Raw genomic sequence first — 26,595 nt, forward strand, 5'->3', positions numbered from 1 at the left:
CGCCATCAAAAAATGGGGGATGGAAATGAACAGATTTTCTCAAGGAAGAAATACGAATGGCAAAAAGGCACATGAAAAAAAAATGCTCTTCATCACTTATCATCAGAGAGATGCAGATCAAAACAAACCATGAGATACCACCTCACACCACAGAGACTGGCACACATCCAGAAGAACAAAAGCAACCACTGTTGGAGAGGATGTGGGGAGAAAGGGACCCTTCTACACTGCTGGTGGGAATGCTGACTGGTTCAGCCCTTTTGGAAAACAGTATGGTCGCTTCTCAAAAAATTTGAAATTGAGCTCCCATTTGACCCAGCAATACCACTTCTGGGAATATATCTCGGAGAGGCAAAAAAGTACAGTCGAAATGACATCTGCACTTATATGTTCATCGCAGCAGTGTTTACTATAGCCAGAATCTGGAAAAAACCCGAGTGTCCGAGAACAGATGACTGGTTAAAGAAACTTTGGTACATCTACACAATGGAATACTATGCTGCTTTTACAAAAGATGAAGTCATGACCTTTGTGTATAAGCGGATCAACATGGAAAGTATCATGCTAAGTGAAATGAGTCAGAAAGAGAGAGACAGACATAGAAAGATTGCACTCATCTGTGGAATATAAAATAAAATAACAGAATAGGAGACTAACACCTAAGAATAGTAGAGATAAATACCAGGAGGTTGGCTCCAAGGCTTGGAAGCTGGCCCCACACGCTGGAGGAAGGGACAGCTCGCATAGAGAAGGGAGCACCAGGTAAAGTGTGGTTTGAGGACCCACACTGGATGGGAGATGCGCGCTGAAAATAGAGTATAGACCAAAGGCGATGGCCACGCAGTGCCTCTGTTACAAACCACAACACCCAATTGGAGAGAGAGAACAAAAGGGAATGCTCTGCCACAGAGGTTGGGTGGGGTGGGAGGGTGGGAGGGATACTGGGAACATTGGGGGAGGGGACTGGGCACTGGTGGAGGGATGTAAACAAAATGCAAACATGAAAGTTCGTAACTTGGTAACTGTAACTCATGGTGATTCACTAATAAAAAAATTTTTTTGTTGTTGCCGTTGTATAGTTTGGGCTATACCCGGCCTTTTTAGGGCTATTCCTGGCTCAGCAATCAGGGATCACTCCTGGCTGGGCTTGGGAGCGGTACAGTGCCAGGGTTGAGCCTTGGAAGTTGTGTGCAAAGCAAGCACCCCACCTATTGTTCTGTCTCTCAGGACTCCTACTGAGTTTTTTTTTCTGGTTTTTTTTTTTTTTTTTTTTTTTTTTTTTTGCTTTTTGTGTCACACCCTGTGATGCACAGGGGTCACTCCTGGCTCTGCACTCAGGAATTACCCCTGGCAATGCTCAGGGGACCCTATGGGATGCTGGGAACCTGGGTCGGCAGCATGTAAAGCAAACGCCCTACCTGCTGGGCTATCACTCCAGGCCCTCCTACTGAGGTTTTAAAATTTTATGAATGAGAAGAATGTGGAAAGAATAAGTAAAAGGGTAGATAAGCATTGGAGACTCAAGCTGGTCTAGATAGATAAGTAGACTATCTTTTTCAAGATCTACAATTTTTGTTACGTATGTAGTATTTTGGAGGTTTAGTGTAGTTCAGTTCCAGGCTGCAGTGCATTTTACTTGTCATTGAATGTTCTAATTTAACAATTGATAATTTATAAAAAATAATAACCTACTCACTGGACTGTTAGTACTGGGTCTGCATTTGTTCATGGCAATAATTGGCTAAAGCAGAGGAGCACCAGCACCTGATAAATCATGCTTTTGAGTCTGCTAAAGTCTCTGTCATTTACTCTTTGTCTTCACAAGTTTGACTTCAAGTGGTATTTTTTTTTTCTTTTTGTGTCACACCTGGCGATGCACAGGGGTTACTCTTGGCTCTGCACTCAGGAATCACTCCTGGCCGTGCTCAGGGGACCATATGGGATGCTGGGAATCGAACCCAGGTCGGCCGCGTGCAAGGCAAACGCCCTACCCTCTATGCTATCACTCCAGCCCTTCAAGTGGTAATTGTACATATGTCTTGCTTTGTGCTCTCTCATATTCCCTTTTTTACATTCTTTCTTTTTCATTAAAAAAATAAAATTTGGGGCTCGAGCGATAGCACAATGAGTAGGATGTTTGCCTTGCACGTGGGTGACCCGGGGTTCAATTCCCAGCATCCCATATGGTCCCCTGAGCACTGCCAGGAGTAATTCCTGAGTGCAGAGCCAGGAGTAACCCCTGTGCATCACTGGGTGTGACCCAAAAAGAAAAAAAAAACACACCCCAAATTAAAATTTATGATTGGCAAGATAGGGAGACAACCTGATTTATTTGACAGATGAATGTGTTAGTAAGTTGTGGTATGGACATGTATGAAATGGTTTATTATTTAGTCACAAAATGGATGAATTTTGCCATTTTTGATAACATGTATGTACCTTAAGAGTATTAGGCTAACAAATAAATCAGGGGAAAGACAAACATATTATCTCACTTAGATGGGAACTTAACACAAAAAACACTCAAATTCATAGAAACAGAACAGAGTGATGGTTTTCAAAGATGGAGGTTATACACAGTGATGTACAATTATTAAATGATGGAAGTTAAAAGGTACAAACTTCTATTAAATTATCGGCATTTAATGTACAGCATAGTGTCTATTGTCAGTAAAATTAATGCATATTTGAAAGTTGCTGACATTACATTTTGAAAGTCAAAAGAAAAAAAATTTTACTACACTTAGGACTTGACAGATGGGCTAATGACCTTATTGTGATGATTTTCTGATAATACAAATAAGTTATTGTTCTGTACACTTGAAACTAATGTTATATGTCAGTATCTTACACAAAATTAACTTGTTACTTTTTTTATATAATTTTGAAAATGAATTATTTTTAGGGTTCTGTTAGAGTCTCGTAGAAAATCTAAGAAGATTACAGCAAGAGGGATCTTTGCGGGTGCCAGAGTGGTTCGAGGTGTGGACTGGCAATGGGAAGATCAGGATGGAGGAAATGGGCGTAGGGGAAAGGTAATTCTTTTTTCTTAATTCATTACGTTATCCTAGAATTCTATATATCCAGGATATTTTTATTACTCTTAGAATTAGATTTCTTCCTCCGTTTTTTCCTCTGGCAGTAACAGTTTTAGAAATCCTTATTTTAGTCTGGTGAGATAGGACAGTTGGTAAGATGCTTGCCTGCGTGCACCCCAAGGGTCCCTCGGCCCCATCAGGAGTGATCCCTGTGTGCAGAGGCAGGAGTAAGCCCTACGCACTGCTTGGTGTGACCCCCAAACTAAATAAAAATTTTAAAAAGTTTTTCTAAAATAAAAGGGATTATTCTTGGGTTTATTTTTTGATTTGAGGACACACCAGTGGTGCTCAGCGATCCCTCCTGCTGATGCTTAGTGAACCCTGTTTAGTGCCGGGGGTCAAACCTGTGTTAGCCACATGTCAGGCAGATGTCTTTCCTGCCGTATTATCTCTCCAGCCTCCATTCTTGTTCTTTTGTATATATTTGAATTCCTTGAGAAGATTGTTAAGTAGATTTTGTCATTCTGGCCTAATTTTTATAACAGCTTTTTTTTTTTTCCTTTTTGGGTCACACCCGCTGATGCACAGGACTTACTCCTGGCTCTGCACTCAGGAATTACTCCTGGCGGTGCTTGGTGGACTACGGGATGCTGGGAATCAAACCCGTGTGTGCAAGGCAAATGCCCTACCTGCTGTGCTATCGCTCCAGTCCCACCAAATATTTTTTTGTGATTTTGTTGCCCAGAATTTCTTTGGACTTACTTCTAGCTCTGTACTCAGGGATAACTCCTGGCTGGCTCAGAGGACCAAACTAGGTTATTTAGGCCAGTCCTTCCGAAGTATTATGACATGTACTTTTTTTTTTTTTTTGGTGATGTTGGGACTGAAGCCTGGGGCCTCACCTATGAAAGGTAAATGCTCTAATGCTGAGCTACATCCACAGCTCTTCTTGACTTCATTTATGTATATATTTTGGCTTTGACCACAATTGGAGGTGCTGAGGGTTTCTTCCTGGCTCTGGCTCATTGCAGGGGATTGGACATAGAATCCTACACATGACAGGCATACGTACCATCTTTCAGCTGACCAAACAGTTCTGTTTTGAGACTTGTTGGGTATTTGTTCAGAGTTCCAATGCTTCATTATATAAATGGGTTTTATAGAATAGCTAGTAATTTTTGTGTTATTTGTTTTGTCCACATCTGTGGGCTACTTCTGGCTCTCTGCTCAGGGGGTCATTCCAGGTGATACTTTAGGGGCCATATGTTGGATTGACTCCTCGTTGGTGCTTGTAAGACAAGCATATTAACCCCTTGTAATATTTCCCTGGTTTCAAGAATACTTAGTTTAAAACCTGTTTTTGAGTAGAAAGATTTAAAATTTTGCATTTGGGCTGAAGTTGATAGTCCAGCAGGAAGGACTTTTTTGCCTTATTCACGGCTAACCCGGGTTCAATTCCCCGGTATCTCATATGGTCCCCTGAGCAACTCCAAGAGTAATTCCTGAGTGCAGAGCCAGGAGTAACCCCTGAGTATCGCTGGTTGTGACCCCAAAAGCAAAAAATAAGTAAATAAAAATAAATAACAATTTGCATTTAATTACATGTTTTCTTGTTTTGAGGGGAGGGCCATACCCGTCAGTGCTCAGGGCTTATTCTTGGATCTGTGCTCAGGGATCACTCCTGGCAGTGTTCTGAGGACTTAATGGGTATAGGGAGTTGAACCCGGGGCAACTGTGTGTAAGCAGGCACTTTACCCCCTGTACTACCACTCGGCCCCTAATTTAGACATTTCCTGAGGATGTTACTAATGACTAAGTTTCCCCATTTAAAATTTCTTTAGTGGTTTTGGGCCCAAAGCAATAGTACAGCGGGTAGGGCGCTTACCTTACACATAGCCAATCTGTGTTCCATTCTTGGTGCCCCATTGGTCCTCCAAGCCCAGCTGGCAGTGATTCCTAATGTAGAGCCAGGAATCAACTCTGAGTACCACTAGATGTGGCCTAAAAGTTAAAAAATTTTTTTTCTGTAGTGGGTTTTAGAAATTTTCTGATTCTTGAGAAACTTATTTTTATAAACCAGTTTAATGTTTGAAATGACACATACTTGGCAAGTGCATTTTTTTCATGTTTGTTTATTTTGTTGTTCTGAGAGATAGTAAAGCACCTTATGTGCTTTACTACCTCTCTAGCCCCTCACGTTTAATTTTATATGGAATGATCTGTTTTTTAAATTGTTGTGGATGCTGTAATGGTGGCATGTTGGCATATCTCTGGTGGTGCTAGAGATCGTGTGGTTCAGGGGATCTAATTCAGGGCCTCGTGCGCAAGGCATGTATTTTACCATTTGAAACAGATTTCTAGTCCCTAAAATGATTTGTTGTATCCTCGTTGGGCATGTAGAGACCACACTGAAGCTTGCCTGAGAGTAGCTGGTGGTTGGTTCTGTGCTTGGTGCCATTGGTGCTGCGGGCCACCAGGTTTGTATTCAGTAGTGCTCAGAGGCCGTGTGTGATACAACTCAGGGCCCCTGGATGCAAGGTGTGAGTGCTCGCCCTTTGGGATACTTCTCTTGCACACATGAAATGATTTTCTCTAGATTTAAATAAAATAACATATTAAAAAATTATTTTTCTCAAAAACTTCTTGTAGGTAACAGAAATCCAAGACTGGAGTGCATCAAGCCCACATAGCGCAGCATATGTTCTCTGGGATAATGGTGCGAAGAATCTTTACAGAGTTGGCTTTGAGGGGATGGTGAGTACAATGGCCTCTAAGGGAGCAGTACTGGATAGGTTAAAAAGAAAATAAATGGAACCCATATTGTATTTTTTTTTTTTTTTTTGTCAATGTCTGAAGTATCTGAAATGCTTAATATGCTATTGGAGGGAAAGTCTGTAAGGTAAAATCAGCTTTTTGCTCTTTGGTAAAATTGGTGCTTTTTTTTTTTTAATGTAGGAGCACTGCTATTTATTCAGCCATTGATTAATCTAATTGAATTGGGCATGAACTCCACATTACTTGTTTCTTTTAAAAAATTTTTAATTTTACAAGTTAGTGGAGGTTTTTGATTACATTTAATACTCAAACACCAATCCCACCACCATTACACCGTCCCATCATCAAGTTCGGGATGTTTCCATCCCAAACCCCAATCCCTGTCCCAAAACACAACTGAAATAATTTATTTTGTATTGTCAGTTGTAAAGAACTGCTGGACATGCTTACAAAAAAGTGTTTATATAGGAAACAGTGTGAAGATTGTTCTATTTTTGCAAGAGCCATTAAGACATTCTACAGGATATCACTAACGTGTTGTTGAAGTTTGGGTGATGTGAGCTTTGGTATATCTGTCTGAAAATATGTATATATGCACATATATATATCCCTCTATGATAAATAGCCTACTATCTGAATCCCATCAAATGTGGTGTGGTAATTATGGGGAATGGGTAGGGAGTGTTTTATGATGTGTCATGCAGTCGCAAAAGCAGCTTCAGGAGTTATGTTTACTCATATGTTAGGCCAGGCTGGAGCGCATGGGGAATGGCCCTGAGTGTGGCAGTGGTTGGGTTGTGGAGGTTTTTGGGTGCTGGAGCTGTGTCTCTTGGGTTGGGGAGGGCTCTCACCCGCTCTCCCCGCTACCCCGGGAGCCCTGTGTGAAACAGCCTGGCTCGGAGTTTAGTGGCATGGTTACGGGGTCCTCATGTTATGCTCCCTGTTGGGAGAAGCAGCCATGTGATCTGGACAGTGGACGATTATCTGGCGCCAGCAGGAGGTGGCTTATGGGCGTGACCCCTGGGTCGAAGGAGACTGGGGAAAGCGGGCAGAGAATCTCTACTCCTGTTCCTGTTCAGCCCAGAGTCCAAGGTCACAAAGTTCTGCATTACCTGGGTTCCCTAGGAGACTTCACTCTTGCGTGAGTCTCCACTCGAGTGACCATGAGCATGGTGGCGGTTGGGTTGTGGAGGTTTTTGGCTGCTGGAGCTGGGTCCCTTGGGGCATGGAGGGCTCTCACCCCTCTTCCTCTGGGGCGCCCTGGTGAAGACAGTCTGGTGCAGGGTCAGGACATTCTCTTTCGGGAGTTTTAGTTTATAGTCCCTGGATCTTGTCAGTTGATGAGATTACATGGCACGGGGTGGGGGGATGGGAGATGGGGGCGGTGGCACAGGCACAGTTTGTGGGTGTGATTGCCAAGCTACTGGAAGACTGTGGACCTTGGGGGAGGAGGCCCAGTCCCAATCCAAGCGGGCCTGGAGCTCTCAGTCCCAGGTTCCTGCCTACCTCTGTGCTACAGGCCCTAACAACGTCTTTTGATCTCTTTTGGTATTTATAGGTCTCTGAAATCACTGTCATCCTGTTGCTCATCGATTTGTTCGAGCGGGCACCAGTAACGTCTCTCATTGAGAAACTTTTTGTTACTGTTTTTGGCATATCCAATACACACGGGTAGCTTGCCAGGCTCTCCGAGAGGGGTGGAGGAATCGAACTAGGGTTGGCCGCGTGAAAGGCGAATGCTCAACTGCTGTGCTATCGCTCCAGCCCAGGTCTCTGAAATAAGGCCAATAAATGAGCTTATATAGCTGAGCCGGAGGTGGTTTGTGGGTGTGTCTTCCACATACCTAACTTTTGGCCATTTAATTTCTTGGTAAACTTGGCACAGCAACAATTTTGGGGGATCTAGAAGTCTGAAGGCACCGTCAGGCTGCTTATACACTCTCCCTATAGGTATAGGTTGACCTGTTGCGGCACTATACCCCCATGGTGCATTTTTTCTTTTTTTTTCTTTTTGGGTCACACCTGGTGATGCACAGGGGTTACTCCTGGCTCATGCACTCAGGAATTATGTTTGGCGGTGCTCAGGGGACCACATGGGATGCTGGGAATCGAACCCCGGTCAGCCGCGTGCAAGGCAAACGCCCTACCCGCTGTGCTATCACTCCAGCCCCCATGGTGCATTTTTTAAAAAAGTTTTTTCACCTCTTTTTAGGCCACCCTGGCAATGCCCAGGGCTTATTCCTGGCTCTGTGATCACTACTGGAGGGGCTCAGGGGACCATATAGTGGTGTTTGGGATTATCTGATATGTTATCCCTCTGGCACAGCATAGGACATACGAAAGTTTGTTTTGTATGTTTATTTCTGGGTCTCACCTGGAAGTGCTCAGGGGCTTCTCTTAGCTCTGTGCTCATGGATCACTCCTGGTGTAATGCTAGGGACTAAACTGGGGTTGGCTTAATACAAAGCCTCAGCTATCTCTCTGGCCCCTAATGTTTGGATAGCTTATAGTATATTGGATTTATAGAAGCCTGATCCTTAGGAATGTAAGTTGGTGACTTACTAAAATTCTGCTAAGATTAAGTTATCTGGGGGCTGGAGCGATAGCACAGCGGGTAGGGCGTTTGCCTTGCACTCGACCAACCCGGGTTCGATTCCCAGCATCCCATATGGTCCCCTGAGCACTGCCAGGGATAATTCCTGAGTGCAGAGCCAGGAGTAACCCCTGTGCAGAGCCAGCTGTGACCCAAAAAGAAAAAAAAAAAGATTAAGTTATCTGGGGCTGGAGTGATAGCACAGCAGATAGGGCGTTTGCCTTGCATGTGGCTGACCCGAGTTTGATTCCCAGCATCCCATATGGTCCCCAAGCACTGCCAGGAGTAATTTCTGAATGCATGAGCCAGGAGTAACCCTTGTGTATCACCGGGTGTGACTCAAAAGGAAAAAAAAAAAGGTCATCTATAACTTTAGGCTATTATTCCTTGACATAGATATGGAAAATAGAATTTATTATTTTTTAAAAATTTTAAAATCTTCAGGCTCTTCTCAAACCTAGCACCTATCTGCTGCCAGTCCCAAGTCCTTTTCCACCGACAGTGGTCCCCTGGCTCTGCAGCCAATACCCTGGGCCCTAGAGACACAGGAGGTTGTGTAGTTTCCTGCCCCCACACCCCCAATCCCTCACAGGACTGCATATGGGGTTCACTGGGAGGGCTTTGCCCATCTACCCTTAGGGATCGTCCCCAAGAATTCGGGTATGACGGGCGGGCTTGAGAAGTGGTCACAGAGGGAGCAGCAAAACCGAGAGGGGGACATGGAGATGAGGCCACCATTTTGGGCCACACTACTGCTGTCCACCCTGGCACAGCTTCTGGTCCCTCTGCTGATGCTTTCTGTGGGATGCTGGCATGGAAATGGGTGACAACCTTCAGGCCTTGGATTGCTTTTTAAAACTGTATTTATATTCTAGACTCTGGTAGCAGATGAAATAATGAATTGTAATTTGTAATGAAAAATATTATGGTAAAAACACCTTTCTGTGTTGTCGTAGTATTATAATTGAAAAATGATTCAGCTAAAAATGGTTTGACTTAAGTGCTTAGGAAAATAATGATAGCATATTTAATGGTATCTTTTTGAGTTTCCTGGATTGTTCTTATACAAGTCTCAGCAATTTAATTATATTGTGTTATTAAATGTTATTAAAATCAAAGGGTTTTTGTTTTGTTTTTTTGGGCCACACCTGGTGGTGTTCAGGGCTTGCTCTTGGCTTTCTCTCTTGGTGGGACATGGGGAAATATATAAGGTGCCTGGAATTGACCCCAGGTCAGCCATATGCAATGCAGGTGACCTGCACTTGGCTGTAACTCTACGGGGTAATGTTTATGGGTGTTTGTTTCCTTAATATTTTTATGTTTATGGTTTTGATACACAACTTATTGCATTTTTACCACCACCAAAGCACCTAATGCCCTCCACCACTGTTCTTATTTCATTCTCCTTCTCCTCTTTCATCCATCCAACCCTCTACCCACTCCTTGTAAAACCTCAGTTTTCTGGGTTTGATTTTGGGCCACACCTTGCTGTGTTCAAGGCTGACTCCTTCCTGGCTCTGCACTCCGGGATCACTCCTGGTGGTACTCAGGGGACCATTGGGATGGGTAGTAGTCATTGGCTGCATGTAATAGCACACTATCTGCTATACTATAGCTCCAACCCAGAAAACCTCAGTTTTGTAATCAAAGGCCAAAGGTTTATCATTTAGTACCATCAGTTCTCTTCTTTACAGATGAGTGATACAAAGTAATTGTCCTTTTCTGAGGGTGTGTTTTATATCAGGAGTGGGGACATCTGGGCAGCAGGTCCATTGAAGGCCCATGAAATCATGAGATCTGGCTTTGCCATATGATGGGATAAACACATATGTTTGATTTTCTTTTTTTTTCCTGCTGCTCAGAGCCCTTATTCTTGTATAATCTGGACAGTAAATGATGCTATAAATATCCAAATAGTTATTGGCAAGAAAAATAGTTTCTCATTCCTGTGAATTTAAATGAACACTTTTATATATTTTAAGTATTGAGGTATACTGAATGGATGGTTTCTCTGGTTTCTTTTCTTCTTAGTCTGACTTGAAGTGTGTCCAGGATGCCAAAGGAGGTTCCTTTTACAGAGATCATTGCCCTGTATTAGGTGAGTTAGCAGACTGCCAAAGATTACCAAATAATAGGTCAAACTTCATAAAATCGGAAAACTTCTTAAACTGGACTTAAGTTTTTAAAAGAATTATTACTGTTTTTGGTTTTAAAGTACTTTTTCCTTTTTGAGTGATTTGTTTAGACTCTGCAAGAGTTGACATGTTGGGTTCCCTGCTTTTTTAAGCCTCTGTTCTCCCTTGAATATGTATCTCTGTTTTTCTCTGCTCTGCTGCTTTTCCAAACTTGTGTTCTTTCTTGAACACTGGTTTCTCTCTTTCCCCCGTTTCCCCTCATGTGTTTAAATTTCTTTCATTAAAAACTTCTTTCCTTCACTTAAACATTGTGTTCTGAGAATTATGTCATAATTTATGTCATAATTTAAAATTCTGTCTTTTGTTTTTTTTGGACCACACCCAGGAGTGCTATATAGCTGCTCCTTGTTCAGTGCTTATGGGTTGCTCCTGGTGGTGCTTGAGGAACCCTTTAATGCAAGGACTAAACCTGGGCTTTAACTACGCAGGGCATGGACACCAGCTCTTTGAACTTTCTTCACAGCCTCAAACTTTTGTCTTTAAACCTCAGACTTAAATTATTGGATAATTTTGTATTAGATTATTAATGTTATGGTTTTTACTTTATTGAGAATAGTATCTGATAATTTGGTGCTCATGGGTTCCTTAGAGTTTCAGTAAAATGGTCTTTTAAATTAATTAGATTTCTTTTTGTTTTGTTTTTTAGGCCCGGCAGTGCTCAGGGTTTAGTTTTTGCTCTGTGCCTAGGAATTATCCCTTGCTGGAATCGGCACCATATGGGTTGCCAGGGATCAAACCTGGGTTGACTGCTCGATGTACTCCAGTCCCAAAAGTGTTTTTTTCTTTTTAAATTCAAGCTATATTAAGCTTTAAAATAATAATAGTTCTTTAAAATTTTATTTTTGATTTTTGATTGAATCACTATGAATTATAAAGTTACAAAGTAACTTCTTGAGTTTCAGTGTCCCAGCAACACAGAACTGGACTCCTTTACATCCCTCACCTCTCCGCTTTTCCACCTGTGTCCCCAGTTTCCCTTTTGCCCTTGGCCTGTCTGTGGTAGACACTTTCTCTCTGACCGGTGTAGTTTGCTTTCCCGATCTTCACCCCTCCTCCTTCACACTCCAGAGGCAGACTTTGCTAAAGATCAGTTTTCATGCTTTTCAGTTCTGTTGTCCTAGAACATTTGAATAACAGCTTTAATAAATAAATGAAAATTTATGTATCATTGAAAAGATTAAGAAAATCAAAATGAATTCATTTTATGAATTAAAAAAATGTTGCTAAGATGATCATTTGCCAGATTCTTCTGATTAAGCTTATCTTTCAGTGAATATTTTCTTGTAAACTCTACTTGCCTCTTTACAGGTCATTTCATTTGTCTTTTTTTGCCAAAATGTACTGTTTCTTGCAGCATATTATTTTTTTAAAGAAAGAATATAAAATACCTATATTTTTGTCCTTTATGAGATCCATTTATCTTGCTTTCAGAATTTTTTTCTTAGTGTTTTCTCTATATGAGAAAAGTATAGAGTATATTACATTCATATTTTAGATCCCACAATATGGTGTTTTATGAGAATGATCTGTCTTCCAGACCAGCTTTGAAAATAGTCTAGGGGCTGGAGTGATAGCACAGCGGGTAGGTCGTTTGCCTTGCATGCAGCTGACCCGGGTTTGATTCCCAGCATCCCATATGGTCCCCCAAATACCACCAGGAGTGATTCCTGAGTGCAGAGCCAGAAGTAACCCCTGAGCATTGCTGGGAGTGACCCAAAAAGCAAAAAAAACCAAAAACAAAAACAAAAAGAAAATAGGGAGACCTGCTATGTGATTCAGTGAAAGAGTGTCACCTTGTATGTACATCAGTGTTTAGGGTTAATTCCTGCACTGCTTTTCCCTCCCCCTCAAAAAAAGTAGAGAAAGCAAACTAGGAAATAGACTTTGAAATTAAAAAAAAAGGAAAAACCATAATACTTGGAGATTATTAATATAGTGGATAGCATTTTTGTTTGCCTTACTCACAGTGGACTCTAGCATCTCTTTTGGTATACCCAAGTTCTTCCAGGAGTGATGCCTGATGAATGCAGAACCAGGAGTAGTAAGCCTGAGCACTACAGGGGGTGGCCCAAAAGGCCCCCCAACCCCAAAAAAAGTTATTTGGTAAAAAATAATACCAAATATTTCATAGGAAAAAACACCTCAAACTTCTGAGATTATTCTTTATGTTCATAGTTCAGAAGTTTCCAAGCTCTTTTGACCTCCCACACCCTTGATCTCCCACACCCTTGTCAGGGAAAACAAAAATCACTTGGCACTCCAATGGAAATCTACCTTTAAGTGGAAACCAGAAAGCAGCCCCGACATCAGCAAGCCCCTTGGGCGGGGGTGGGGGAGCACTTTGAGAAACACTGTTCTTTCATCGACTTGGTAGTTAACAAGTCATGTATGCAGAAAAAGTAAATTTGGGCTGCCTGGGTGGTAGTGCTCCTAGTTATCCTTTGCACCCACTGTTGCTAAGGGGCTAAACCTGCCCTCCTGCATTGCAAATCATGTGTTCAGCTTTGAACCATTTCCTTGGATCAAAGTGAGTTATTTTTCAATATTTGGAGTGTTGTGATTTGGTAGAAAGTTGCATAGTATTTTGTAGATGATAATCTTGCTCAGTCAGTATAGATTATCACATTTCAAATTTTCAGTCTGCTTATTTTTTTTTGTTAAAGCTCTTTTTTAAATTAAAATTTTTTTTTCTTGGGGCTGGAGCGATAGCACAGTGGGTAGGGCGTTTGCCTTGCACGCGGCCGACCTGGGTTCGATTCCCAGCATCCCATATGGTCCCCTGAGCACCGCCAGGGATAATTCCTGAGTGCAGAGCCAGGAGTAACCCCTGTGCAGAGCCAGGTGTGACCCAAAAAGAAAAAAAAAATTTTTTTTCTTTTGTTAAAGCTCTTAACTTAAATCTGATACTTTATATTTCCAAAACATTTTGAGTTAAGTTGATAGCTACAATATGTAGAGGATACTCTTGATTCTTGATTAAAAATATTACCATGATTTTTTTTTTTTTTTTTTTTTTTACTTTTGTCAACTCCCTTTGAAATTGTAGGTGAGCAGAATGGCAACAGGAATCCTGGTGGATTGCAGATTGGTGACCTGGTAAATATAGATCTTGACCTGGAAATTGTACAGTCTTTGCAGCACGGTCATGGAGGATGGACTGATGGCATGTTTGAGACTTTAACTACAACTGGAACTGTTTGTGGAATTGATGAAGATCATGACATTGTTGTACAGTATCCAAGCGGCAATAGGTTGGTAATAGAATTTCCAATAAAGTAAAATATTAATGTAGTATACAAAGAGCCTTAAAGCAAAATTATGGTACAATGAAGCACTTTTAAAACTATCTTTTAGATGGTAGATAAAATTCCCATAACATGTCAGATTGAAAGGAGATGGAGTGGAACCAGTGTTTAAGAGGGGGGTGAGGGGGATAGAATAATAGAACAGTGGGTAGGTCATTTGCCTCACACGGCTGAGCTGAGTTTGATCCCTGGCACTTCTTACTGCCTGTGAGAGCAGCCAGGAGTGGTCTCTGAACACAGAGTCAGGAGTAAACTCCGAGCACAGCTGGGGGTGGTCAGAAAAAGGGCATCTATGAAAAATGCACAATCGTGTAAGACTGAATATTTTTCCCCTATGATCATCAAAAATAAAAGAATATCTGCTTTCCCTGCTTTTAGCGCTGTCTTAGAGAATCTAGCCTGAGCAGGTGGGCAAGAAAAAGAAATGCAGCCGTGAGCTGGTGTCCTAAAACTTAAAACAACAGAAGGTAGTTCTTTTCACAGATGGCATGTATTTCTGTATAGAAAAACCTAAGAAATTCACAAACAAATTATTAGAACTAATAAATGAGTCCAGCAGAATTTCAGTATAAGAAGGGCAATTTAGAAAAACTAATTATATTTCTATATATTAGCAATGAGCAATCCTAATATGAAATTAAAACTCTGTATTTAAAATAGCATTACAGGGACTGGGAATATAGGACAGGGACTAATACAATGCCTTGTATGTGGATGACCCTGGTTTGATCCCAGGCAGCACATATGGTCCCATGAGCAATGCCAAGAGTGATCTCTGGGCACAGAGCCAGGAATAATCCCCGAGCACAGATGAGTATGGCTCAAAAAGAAAACAAAACAAACTAAAAATAACATTACGAAACTTAAAATAAGTTTATCCCAGGTTATGTAAAACTTGTATGTAGAAAAGTATACAGCACTATGGAGGGAATAAACACTTTAAACAAATGGAAAGATCCTGTTTATCGAACATTTTCTACTGTTTAGATTGTGCATTGGTTTCCTCGGGTTGCCTTAGCACATTTCCGTAATCTGAGTGGTTTAAAGCAATAGGAATATACTCTTCATTTTTTTCTTCAACTTCCCTCCACCAGTGTTCCCAAGTTCCTTCCCACAACTTTCAGCCTGCCACCTTGACAGGACATTTTCAAGTTTGGTTGTAGTAGTTTGGATCTCATGTTTTCAGTGTTGCTGACTCTGTCAACTTCCCTCTACCAGTGTTCCCAGGTTCCCTCCCACAACTCCCAGCCTGCCACCTTGACAGGCACATTTTCAAGTTCGGTTGTTGTAGTTTAGATCTCATGTTTTCAATGTTGCTGACTCTGGTTTGAATTTGTAGCTCTGCTGCTACTCCTCCACATTATTGGTGTACTGAGGCCCTTGATCCCTGCTCCCCCATTACTTCCCTTCCTCGTCATCCCCTCTTGATTTCTTTCCTTTGCCGTCCTTCCCCTATACTATGGGGTAAAGGTGATCTAGGCATCTTCCCCCCAAATTTATTCTTTTTAGTCACTATTCTAGAGATTTCTTGCTGTTTTTAAGTTGGTAGATGCAGTATTTCATTCTTGTTAGGTCCCTGTGGTGCTGTGATTTATCTAGGCTACTCAGGCAGAATTCAGGGCCTTCCAAGGCTTCACCTAGCACTGTTGGGGTGGGGTGGGGGACATGTGCTGGGGACTGAACTGGGATCCACATGTGCATAGCAAGTATCTTAACTCTTCTGCATTCTCTTTAACTCAGAAGCTCTAGTCTTTGTTTTTATTTTTGGTGACACCAGGCAGTGCTCAGGACTTATTCTTGACTCTGTGCTCAGCCTGGTGGTGCTCAGGGGATTATATGTGGTGCCTAGGATCAAACCTAGGTCAAACTGCATTTAAGGCAGATGCTTTACCTGCTACATTATCTCTGGCTCCAGAAGTATTTTTGTTATAACGGCCAAAAAGTAGAAGCAAAGCCATATTTGTCTGTCATTGGATAAATGCAGAACAAAATGTGTTATATGCATACAGTGGAAATATAGTTTGGCTGTCTAAAGGAATGGAGTTCTGGTACATGTTTCAGCATAGATAAATCTTAAAAATACACTGTCAGGGACTGAAGAACAAAGTGAAGGAGCTAAGGTACTTGTCCTGCACATTTCTGCTGTGGATTTTATCCCTGACGCTGCATGACAATGAGCATCACTGGCTGTAGGCCTGGTAGACACCAGTTGTAGCCTTTGGACTGCTACCAGGGTGACTCTGGCAGTTTTTTGGCTCCTCAGGACCTGAGCACTACTACATCCTCAGGTTTTATTCAGTTAAGTGTCCAGTTGTTAAGGATCTCTGATAGTAGCCCCTAGACCCCTGAAATTCCCATATCTCACAGAAAAATTCAGGGATGTAGCTCATCAGTAGTGTTTACCTTACATGTATGAGGCCTGGGTTCAATTCCTGGTGCTAGGAATAGAAAGATGAATGAAAGATACAAGTTCCAAAAGGCTGCACAGTGTGATTTTATTTATTTATTTATTATTATTATTTTCTTTGGCTTTTTGGGTCACACCTGGCGATGCACAGGGGTTACTCCTGGCTCTGCACTCAGGAATTACCCCTGGCCGTGCTCAGGGGACCATATGGGATGCTGGGATTGAACCCGGGTCGGCCGCGTGCAAGGCAAACGCCCTACCCGCTGTGCTATCGCTCCAGCCCGTGTGATTTTATTTATATGAAGTATTCCATACCTAATAAACCCATTGCAAGTCTTCCTGGTTGTCAGGAGCTTGTGAGAAGGAGGCATGCAGAGTGACTACTAATGGTTATGTTTCTTTCTGGTGATGAAAATGAAATTAGGTAGTAGTTCTTGATTGTACAATTGGATGAAAAAAACTAAAGCTACTGATTATACATTTTTGATATGTAAATTATATGGTTTAGTTGTCAATATTGTTAATAAAAGAAGGGAAAATTGTGAAACTACAACATAATTTCAGATTAGCATGTAAGAAGATAAGAAGTCTTGTGTTAAATATTTGTTGTTTGGAAATATTAAGGTCACACAAACTTGGCATTATTACTTACAGACTTTTTTCTTGGTCAGAATTCTTGGCCCTAGTGTTAATATGATGTTTGAGTTCTTTTGTTCTCCAATTGTTCATCAAAATGTTATTAAATACTTTTTTTGGGGGGAGCTCTATTGGCGATACTCAGGGGTTACTTGTGCCTCTGCACTCAGGAATTACTCCTGGTGGTGCTTGAGGGACCATATATGGTGCTGGGGATCTAACCCATGCAAGGCAAACGTACTCTCTCTCTGGCATTCTGGGTTCATTCTTTGAAGTGCTCTGGGGACCGTATGTAATGCTGGGGTTTGAACTAGAGTCAGCCACATATAAGGCACATACAAGGCCTTATGCCCTATACTGTTACTCTGGCCCCTAAAATAATGCTTAAACAGGGACTGCTGAGTAGTGCTAGGAAAACCTGGGGATCACTCCTGGCTGTTCTCACCCTTGTGGTGCCATTCTATTGCTTGGACCAACAGTGGAGTATACTTGAGCCTGGCCGTACTTGAGATCCTCCAGGCATTTAACTTGGGCCTCATAAATGCTAGGCATGTGTTCTACTGCTTGAGCTATCTTCTGGATTCCTGTGTAACACTTTTTGAAAACCTGAAAGGGAGATAAATCTAACTTAAAAGTAAATGTTGGTGAGATTACAGATAGCTCCTCCATTTGAATAATAAAATTATAAAAATAAATGCAGTCATCCAGAATGTAATTATAAATAATTGCTTGAATTTTTTGGTGTGCTGACAGGTTTTGGTCTTTGAGACTTTAAGAATTATTGTATTAAAATTGAGTACACTTAACCATTTTGATGCTTTAAACTTTAGGTGGACCTTTAATCCTGCTGTTCTTACTAAAGCAAATATCGTCCGAAGTGGGGATGCTGCTCAAGGTGCAGAAGGAGGTACCTCACAATTTCAAGTAGGTGATCTTGTCCAAGTGTGCTATGATCTGGAAAGAATTAAGCTTCTGCAAAGAGGACATGGAGAATGGGCTGAAGCTATGCTCCCAGTAAGTATATATAAAATAGTTTTGGACTACAAATTACACGATTCTTTATGTAGTTTTTAAAAAACTTTAATTTTAGGGCTAAAATGATAGTACAGCAGGGAAGACACTTGCCTTGCATGGGACCAACCTGGGTTTGATCTTGGAATCCCATATGGTCCCCCAAGCCCACCAGGAATGATTCCTGAGTACAGAGCCAGGGGTAAGCTCTGAGCAACACCGGGAGTGTCCCTAAAACAAAACAAAACAAAACAAAACAAAACAAAATCCTTTAATTTTAGAAACTGAAATAGATAACCTTTTAACGGTTTCCCAAGGCCTTTTTCATACAGTGCCTTCTTTCTGTCCTATGTACCTCTTCCTGTTCATGACCCAGCCCTTTCACCCTGCTGGGTTCCCTATTCATTGTTTATTCCATTAACTTCCTAACCAGCCCCAGTCCTGCCTGATCTAGGTCTGCCTTCATCTGTTGTGTCTAGTATTCCCTCCTCTGTCCTATACATTGTTCAGTTCCTCCCATGGGTCCTTCCTTTGTCCTTGACTCTTTTCTATATTTTTGTACATAAAATTCAGATGGTGAGAAACTTGTAGGACAAATAAATTATTGTGGACAATAAAATTTATATATAGACTTCATTTCAAGTTCATGTGTATATATGAATATGTATATGAATATATTGACTTTTAAGACTACATATAAATATTTATGGCACAGTTGAAAATTTGAACAGTATCTTGTGATACTAATGATGTGTTGATAACTTGGGCAGACTGATAATAGTATTGTAGTTATTTTTTTTAAAAAAGGCTTTTATGCCAGGGATAAGTTTCATAGGTAGAGCATTGTATTTTTGAGGCCCTGGCCTCAAAACCTGGCCTAGTGGCGGGGGAAGGGGAGGGTTGAGGAATTACATGGTAAAGGTAATAAAGGTAATAGAACAGTAGAATAAAGAGAAAGAAGATTAGTGATGGGCTTAAATAATTGTTAAAACTGTTTTTTTTTTTATTGATTAAACCCTCATGAGGATATGATTTGTCTACTTCTTTTTGTTTGAAAAGTAGGCAGAATTATAAAGGACAAGAGAACTTTCAGAATTATAAAAGATAAAAACTTTCAGGATTATACATATGTGAATTAATAAATATAAAGCTCCTAAGAGTATCTACTATACTGATGATGATGTGCAACTAAATTCTCTTTTATCTCATACCTTTCTAAATGAACATAGCACTGTAGCACTGTTGTCCCATTGTTCATTGATTTGCTCGAGCGGGCAACCAGTAGCGTCTCCATTGTGAGACTTGTTACGGTTTTTGCTATATCGAATATGCCACGGATAGCTTGCCGGGCTCTCCGAGAGGGATGTAGGAATCGAACCTGAGTTGGCTGCGTGCAAAACAAATGCCCTACCTGCTGTGCTATCGCTCCAGTCCCTAAATGAACATATATATATATATATATTTTATTTTTTTGGTGTTTGGGTCACACTCGGTGATGTACAGGGGTTACTTCTGACTCTGCACTCAGGAATTACTCCTAGCCATGCTCAGGGGACCACATGGGATGCTGGGAATCGAACCTGGGTCAGCCGTGTGCAAGGCAAACGCCCTACCTGCTGTGCTATCACTCCAGCCCCTAATTTTTTTTTTTTTAAATTGAATCACTGTGAGATACAGTTACAAGCTTTCATGTTTGAGTTACAATCATATGATGTTCAAACACCCATCCCTCCACCAGTGCACATTTCCCAGCACCAATCTCCCCAGTATACCCCTCCCCCTGCCTTTCTGGCAGACAATTTCCCCCATACTCTCTCTCTACTTTTGGGCATTAGGGTTTACAGACGTGGAGAGGCCATCACCTTTGGCCCTTTATCGACTTTCAGCACACATCTCCCTTCCCAACCCATCCCTCCAACAATCATTTTCTTAGTGATCCCTTCTCTATTTCAGCTGCCTTCTCCCCCTGATTATGAGGCAGGCTTCCAACTATGGAGCAATCTTCCTGGCCCTGTCTCTACTGTCCCTGAGGTGTTAGTCTCATGTTATGTACTTTATTTTTCTCAAATGAGTGCAGTCCTCCTATGTCTGTCCCTCTCTTTTTGACTCATTTCACTTAGCATGATACTCTCCATTTCTATCCACTTATAAGCAAATTTCATGACTTCATCTTTCCATGACACTTTTTTCTCTTTTTGGGTCACCCAGAGATGCACAGGGGTTACTCTTGGCTCTGCACTCAGGAATTACTCCTTGCGGTGCTCGGGGGACCATATGGGATGCTGGGGATCAAACCCAGGTCGGCCGTGTGCAATGCAAATGCCCTACCTACTGTGCTATTGCTCCATCCCCAATGAACATATATTTCTTCACATTTCTGTATTGTACTTTAATTTCCAAAATGATTTAAATATTAGATGTAAGCTTTATTCCTTTTTTTTGGTTTTTTATTTGTAGAAACATTTTTATGTTTTTAGACTGGATGTGGACTGCTTCAGTTACTGAGTTTTACAGATTTATCTTATAGAATTAAAGAAGAATTGAGGGGCTGGAGAGAGCAGTCAGTGAGGCCAGTACAAAGCTGGCCCCAGTTCTATTCTTGACACCCTAGACGTTTCACTGAGCCCAACTAGGAATAATCCCTGAGCACAAAACCAGGAGTAAATCCTGAGCACTGATAGGTGTGGCCCCAAAACCCAAAGAAAAAAGGAAAAACAAAACAATAAAAAGAGATCTGTAGAGCTCAGAAGGCTGGAGTACATTCTTTGCATGCAAAAATCTTAGATCCTGGCTTCTAGCACTGCCAGGTATGGCTTCAAAACAAAAAATATTGAAGCCCAACAAGTGGAATCAAGACAGAGACATAGTAATAGTGGGAAAGTTACTTGCCTTTCATACTACCTACTTGTGTGTTCTATTTTCTGGCAAGTCATAAAATCCGTGGAGCCAAGATTGGTCCTTGAGCCCAGGTGTAAGCCTTGAGCGTCACTAGATGTGACACCGGTACCAAAGTGTCACCTTCCCTCCTATAGCAAAAATCTCCATGAACTTTGCCTTTTGTGTTTTCATTCTTTTATGGAAATATGATAGTGTTATTCAAACATTGTTAAAATGTTATTTTAATTGAATCACCTTGAGTTATAAAGTTACAGTTACTTCTGATTGAGTTTTAGGTTTACAGTGTTTCAATACTAATCCCTTTTCTACTTCTCTCTCAGTATCTCCAGTTTTCTTCCTGCCGACCCCTCCCTCCACCTGCCCAGTCTGCCTCTATGGCTGGCACTCCCTCCCCACCCCATTAGACATTGTGTTTTACAATAATCTTGCTGATAGGATATCATTCATATCACTGCCTCCTTTCAGCACCCAATCCTCAGCTGGAGTGATCACATCCCTCTATCATTGCTGTCCCTCCCCTGACTTAATGCCCCTTCCCCCTCCCAGTGGCAAGTTTCCTACTAAGAACTAGTTTTCCTGTGGTTTGTAAAACTTTTTTTTTTTTTTGTGGGGGGCAGGAGCCCTTCTGTGACCTATATCCCCTTCCTCTCCCAGTGGCAAGCTTCCTACTAAGGACCAATTTTCCTGTGGTTTGCAAAACTTTTTTGGGGGGGAGGAGGAGCATACTTGGCAGTCCTCAGGGTTTACTCTTGGCTCTGCACTCAAGGATTGCTTCTGGCAGGCTTGGGGTACCATATAAGGTACCAGAATCTAACCCGAATCAGCCACATATAAGGCAAGCACCCTCCCAGCTGTACTGTCACTCCGGCCCCTCTTAAAACATTTTATTTTTATTTATTTATTTTTTTGCTTTTTGGGTCACACTTGGCAATGCACAGGGGTTACTTCTGGCTCTGCACTCAGGAATTACTCAGGAATTATTCCTGGCAGTGCTCAGGGGACCATATGGGATGCTGGGATTCCAACCTGGGTCAGCCGCATGCAAGGCAAACGCCCTACCCGCTGTGCTGTCACTCCAGTCCCTCATAAAACATTTTAAAAGAGATATTCTTTTTGTTGTTACTGCTGGTGGGGATGGAGTAGTCTTTTAAGTGGTGCTCAGGGGACTTGTCAACCACTCTTGCTGATTCTCAGTCAACCAGGTTGGTGGTTCATTGTGATGATGGCTTGAGGATGTGAGGGGTCTGAGCTTGTGCTGCTTGGGCCGTGCAGTGCTGGGAATTACCTGGCACAGCTCAGCAGTACCTAGGGAGCCGCCAGCTGCTTCTCTTGATGTGTTGAGGACTGTGTGCTATCAAGGATCCAATAGGGATTGACTGCATGCAAGGCCTATGCCTAAACCCAGTGCTCCTGTTTACAGCCCATACCAATGGCTACACCCTCCTTCTTGGGGTGGGGGGAGGTTTCACATCTCATGATGCTCAGGGCTTACTACTGGCTCTGAGCTCAGGGATCATTCCTGGTGGTGCTTCGGGGACCATATGGGATGCCAGAGATTGAACCTAGGTCAGCCATATGCAAGGCAGGTGCCTTACCCACTGTACTCTCTTTGGCCGTGATGACTCAGAGGACTGGATTACAGGCTTTGCATACAGGAGCCGGGGGGTTGATCTCTGGCACTGTGTGGTGTAGACATTATATTGTAGGCATTTGATCCCTGAACATTGTTGTAGCCAGTTGATCCCGGAAATTGTTGGAGTGGCTCCCAAACAACAAAAGATCCTCTATATTTGTAACTAATAAACTCAATTATGTTTACCCTTTAAGAGTATTTTTATTAGGAACAAAGTAAAATGAATATTTTAAGTGTGAAAAATGATCATCAATTTTTTTTAATTGAATCACTATGAGACACAGTTAAAAAGTTTTGCATGATTGAGTTCCAGTTTAGTTTTTATGGTATATACGGTAGACTTGGAAACGTGAATCTATTTACTTATTTATATATTTATTTTTAAGACTTTAGGTAAAGTTGGTCGAGTGCAACAAATTTATTCTGACAGTGATTTAAAGGTGGAAGTTTGTGGAACGTCTTGGACATATAATCCAGCAGCAGTATCCAAGGTGGCATCTGCAGGATCAGCCATTAGCAATGCATCTGGTGGTATGTTTTGTATTGTACTTTAAAAGTAATATGGTTTATGTTACAACCTTTGCTAATTCCCCAATTTTAATATACAGAACAGTTCCATAAACGTGTACTTTTTCTTGGTGATAGGACTTTTCCGTATCAACTTGGAGATGCCTGAAATTTGATATTCTACTCTTTAGTCAGAATTTTATTTACTTATTTTTGAATCAGTGAGATGGACCATCACAAAGCTATTCATGATTGGGTTTCAGTCATACAATGTTTCAACACGCATCCAACACCAGTGTACATTTCCCACCACAAATGTCCCCAGTTTCCCTCCACCACCCCCGTAGAGCCCCCGTCCCCCTTCCCCTGCTTGTCTCTATGGCAAGCACCTTTCTTCTTTCTCTCTCTCTCCTTTTGTGTATTTTGGTTTGCAATACAGGTACTAAGAAGTCATCATGATTGTTCAGGGTATTCAGTATTTTTGTCAGGAAGGTACAGCTACAGTATTTTTTTTCACTGGGTGTTTGTTTTGGGGTGTGGACATGACTGCTGAGGCTTCTGAAAGTACAGGGAGGTTGGGGAAGGTGGCCTATCCCGACCCCGCGAAAGCCTGGAGATTTCAGTCACAAAACCCACATACCTGAATTTTCAGCAGATTAGTATTGTAGTGATATTCGTCCTGAGACGGTGGAGTCTGGTCAGGAGCATGGTAGCAATTTTGGATTGTGGGAGCAAGCAACTTCCAGGAGCTCTGCTTGCGCGGGCACTAGGCTGACCTGTCCCCTACCCCCTTTGGCTTACCCCAGTCTGTTCAGCCTTGTGTGGGTCCAAGATTAACTGCATTTTTGATCTCTTTTGAGATTTATTTATGGATCTCTGAAGCAAAGCCAGTGGAAGAGCCTACATGGTGGCGCTGGAGTTGGTTTGTGTGGGTGACTGCTGGTGATTCCAGGAGTATTGGGAAGTGGGGACAGGTTGCCAGTCCTAACTCTGAGAAAACCTGGAGATTTTAGTAATAGAATCTGCATATCTGGATTTTCAGCAGATTATGTCTTGGTGAGGTCCATTCTGAGATGGTGGAGTCCGGCCAGGAGCAATCGGCTATTGGGGGCTCTGTTTGGGCGGGAGTGGACTGACCCACCCCCTTCCCATCTACCCTAGTCTATTCTGCCTTGCTCAGGTTTGAGATTAACTGTGGCTTTTGATCTCTTTGGGATTTATGAGTCTCTGAAGCAAGGCTGATAAATGAGCTTGTGTGGCTGAGTCGGAGGTGATTTGTAGGCGTGGCTCCCATATATCTAACCTTTGGAGGTTTAATTTCTTGGGAAACTTGGTCCTGAGTTTTTGGAGTCTAACTAGAGGCACAGCTGTGATTTGGAGCCATCAGGAAGCCTGTAGGCACCATCAGGCTGCTGATGCACTTGCACGGCAGGTCCAGGTTGCTTTGTGGTGTTGCAGCCCCTGGGCCACAGTGGCAGCCAGGACCGGATCCTGGGCTACTACCATTCATAGCTTGGGCACTCAGGGCAGGTCTCCAGTCCAGAAGAACTATGCCCCCATCCTGGGTCTCCAGGCAGTTGGTGCTCAGGGAGGTTTTCCTCCATAATATGCTGTGGGTGGTCTGGGGAAGAAAAGGTGAAACGCTGGGGACCCGTAGTGGTAACCTGTGGTGTCCCTCACCTCTGGGACCCATGCTCTGTGGGGTGCCGGGTTGGACCCAAAGAGTCCTATTCAGACTCTTTAAAACTCTACAGCCACCCATAGCACCTAGAGCTATGGTAGCTCCGTCTGCTGGTGGCTGTGCCATGGCCATTCTCACAAGTCACGCTCGGGGTGACTCTGTGGCAGACAACTGAGCTTTTATTTTTTTTTCTTTTTTTATTGGCACTCTCCCGAGACAGCATATTGAAGGGGCACCTCTATTCACTCCTGCAGAAATTTTGTGACCCCATCAACTAACTGTTGAGTGGTAAGGGCTGGAGCGATAGCACAGCGGGTAGGGCATTTGCCTTGCATGCAGCCTACCTGGTTTCGATTCCCAGCATCCCATATGGCCCCTGAGCACTGCCAGGAGTAATTCCTGAGTGCAGAGCCAGGAGTAACCCCTGTGCATCACCAGGTGTGACTCAAAAAGTATCTGTTGTGCGGGCAAGATACTCTCGGTAGCTTGCCGGGCTCTCCGAGAGGGGCAAAGGAATCAAACCTGGGTCGGCTATGTGCAAGGCACACCATTCAGAACATCTTGTTTTTTCTTTTGGACCACACTTAGAGATGCTCAGGAATTATTCCTGGCTTTGCATTCAGGAAGTACTCTTGGAGGAACCACATGTTGTGTTGGGGATCGAATCTGGGTTGGCTGCATGCAAGGCAGGCACCCTAGGTGCTATAGTATCACTCCAGCTCTATATTCTAATATCTTCAATATGAAGTAAATCTTGAATTATTAATTTATTGTAGCTGTACTTTTTCTAAAATTTTGACTTGAAGTACATGAATTGAAGAAAACTGTTGGCTCAAGTTTAATATAATTTATATAGTAATCATAACCTGCATAGGTAATTATGCATAGCATAAAATATTAATAATACAGAGTACATAAGAGTATGTGAGTAATTGTTTATTATTAAAGTTTGATATCCTATGATAATAACTTTATTTGATGCTTTACAGAAAGACTCTCCCAACTCTTGAAAAAATTATTTGAAACCCAAGAATCTGGTGATCTCAATGAAGAATTAGTTAAGGCAGCTGCCAATGGAGATGTTGCTAAAGTGGAAGATTTGCTAAAAAGACCAGATGTGGATGTGAGTATTTAAAAAACAATTTATAGCATATACAAAAATAGAATAGTACAAACCTTATGCTTCATATTTTAGATTTTTTTACATTGATTCAATAATTAATAGTATATAGCCATATGTGCCTATTCTATTTTTTTTTATTTTCTAAGTTGTTTAGAACACATCAGATGTTCTTCAGTGTGTATTTCTAAAAGATAAAGACTTTACATTTTTTTGGCGGGAGGGGCACACTAGATGATATTGGGTTACTTTTGCCTCTGTACTCAGGAATCACTCCTGGCGGTGCTTGGGGAACCACATGGGATGCTAGGGATTGAAACTGGTTGACAGTGTGCAAGGCAAGTGCTCTACCCACTGTACTATTACTCTCCCAGTGACTCAGAAGGACTGGAGTGCATGCTTTGCAAAAGGAATCTTCGGGTTCTATGCCCAATGTTATATGCCCCCCTCTGCATCTCTCTGGCACTCCCTAAGCAGCACTGATTGTGGGTCCCCTCCAAAAAAAGGGGAAAATGAAAGAAGCCACCAAATTATTCTCTAAAGTATCTGTACTATTTTGCATTATCAGTAGTAGGATAAAAAAGTTTTCTGTTGCTCATATTTTTAGTGTTCCAGTGTTTGGTTATTCTATTAGGTGGTAATTGCATCTTATTTAAAACAAAGATTAAATTAAATTTAATTCTGTTTTTTGGGTTACACGTGACATTGTTCAGAGGTTAGTCCTTGCTCTGCATTCAGAAATTAATCCTGGCAAAGCTGGGGAGTTATGGAATGCCAAGTGTCAAACCTTGGTCAA

General features: G+C 42.0%; 1 protein-coding gene across 1 annotated transcript in view; it reads left to right on the top strand.

Annotated features, from left to right (window-relative positions):
• The window catches only part of MIB1 (MIB E3 ubiquitin protein ligase 1), a 110,265-nt gene that overhangs the window by 14,843 nt on the left and 68,827 nt on the right, over nt 1-26,595 (top strand). The window contains exons 3-9 of the mRNA XM_012932164.2: nt 2,906-3,035; nt 5,688-5,792; nt 10,438-10,504; nt 13,648-13,852; nt 17,780-17,963; nt 22,878-23,022; nt 25,669-25,802. Coding sequence (XP_012787618.2) covers nt 2,906-3,035; nt 5,688-5,792; nt 10,438-10,504; nt 13,648-13,852; nt 17,780-17,963; nt 22,878-23,022; nt 25,669-25,802 — 970 coding nt within the window. The remainder of the gene's footprint in view (nt 1-2,905; nt 3,036-5,687; nt 5,793-10,437; nt 10,505-13,647; nt 13,853-17,779; nt 17,964-22,877; nt 23,023-25,668; nt 25,803-26,595) is intronic.

This window comes from Sorex araneus, chromosome 2, assembly GCF_027595985.1.
Source record: "Sorex araneus isolate mSorAra2 chromosome 2, mSorAra2.pri, whole genome shotgun sequence".
Taxonomy (NCBI): Eukaryota; Metazoa; Chordata; class Mammalia; order Eulipotyphla; family Soricidae; genus Sorex; species Sorex araneus.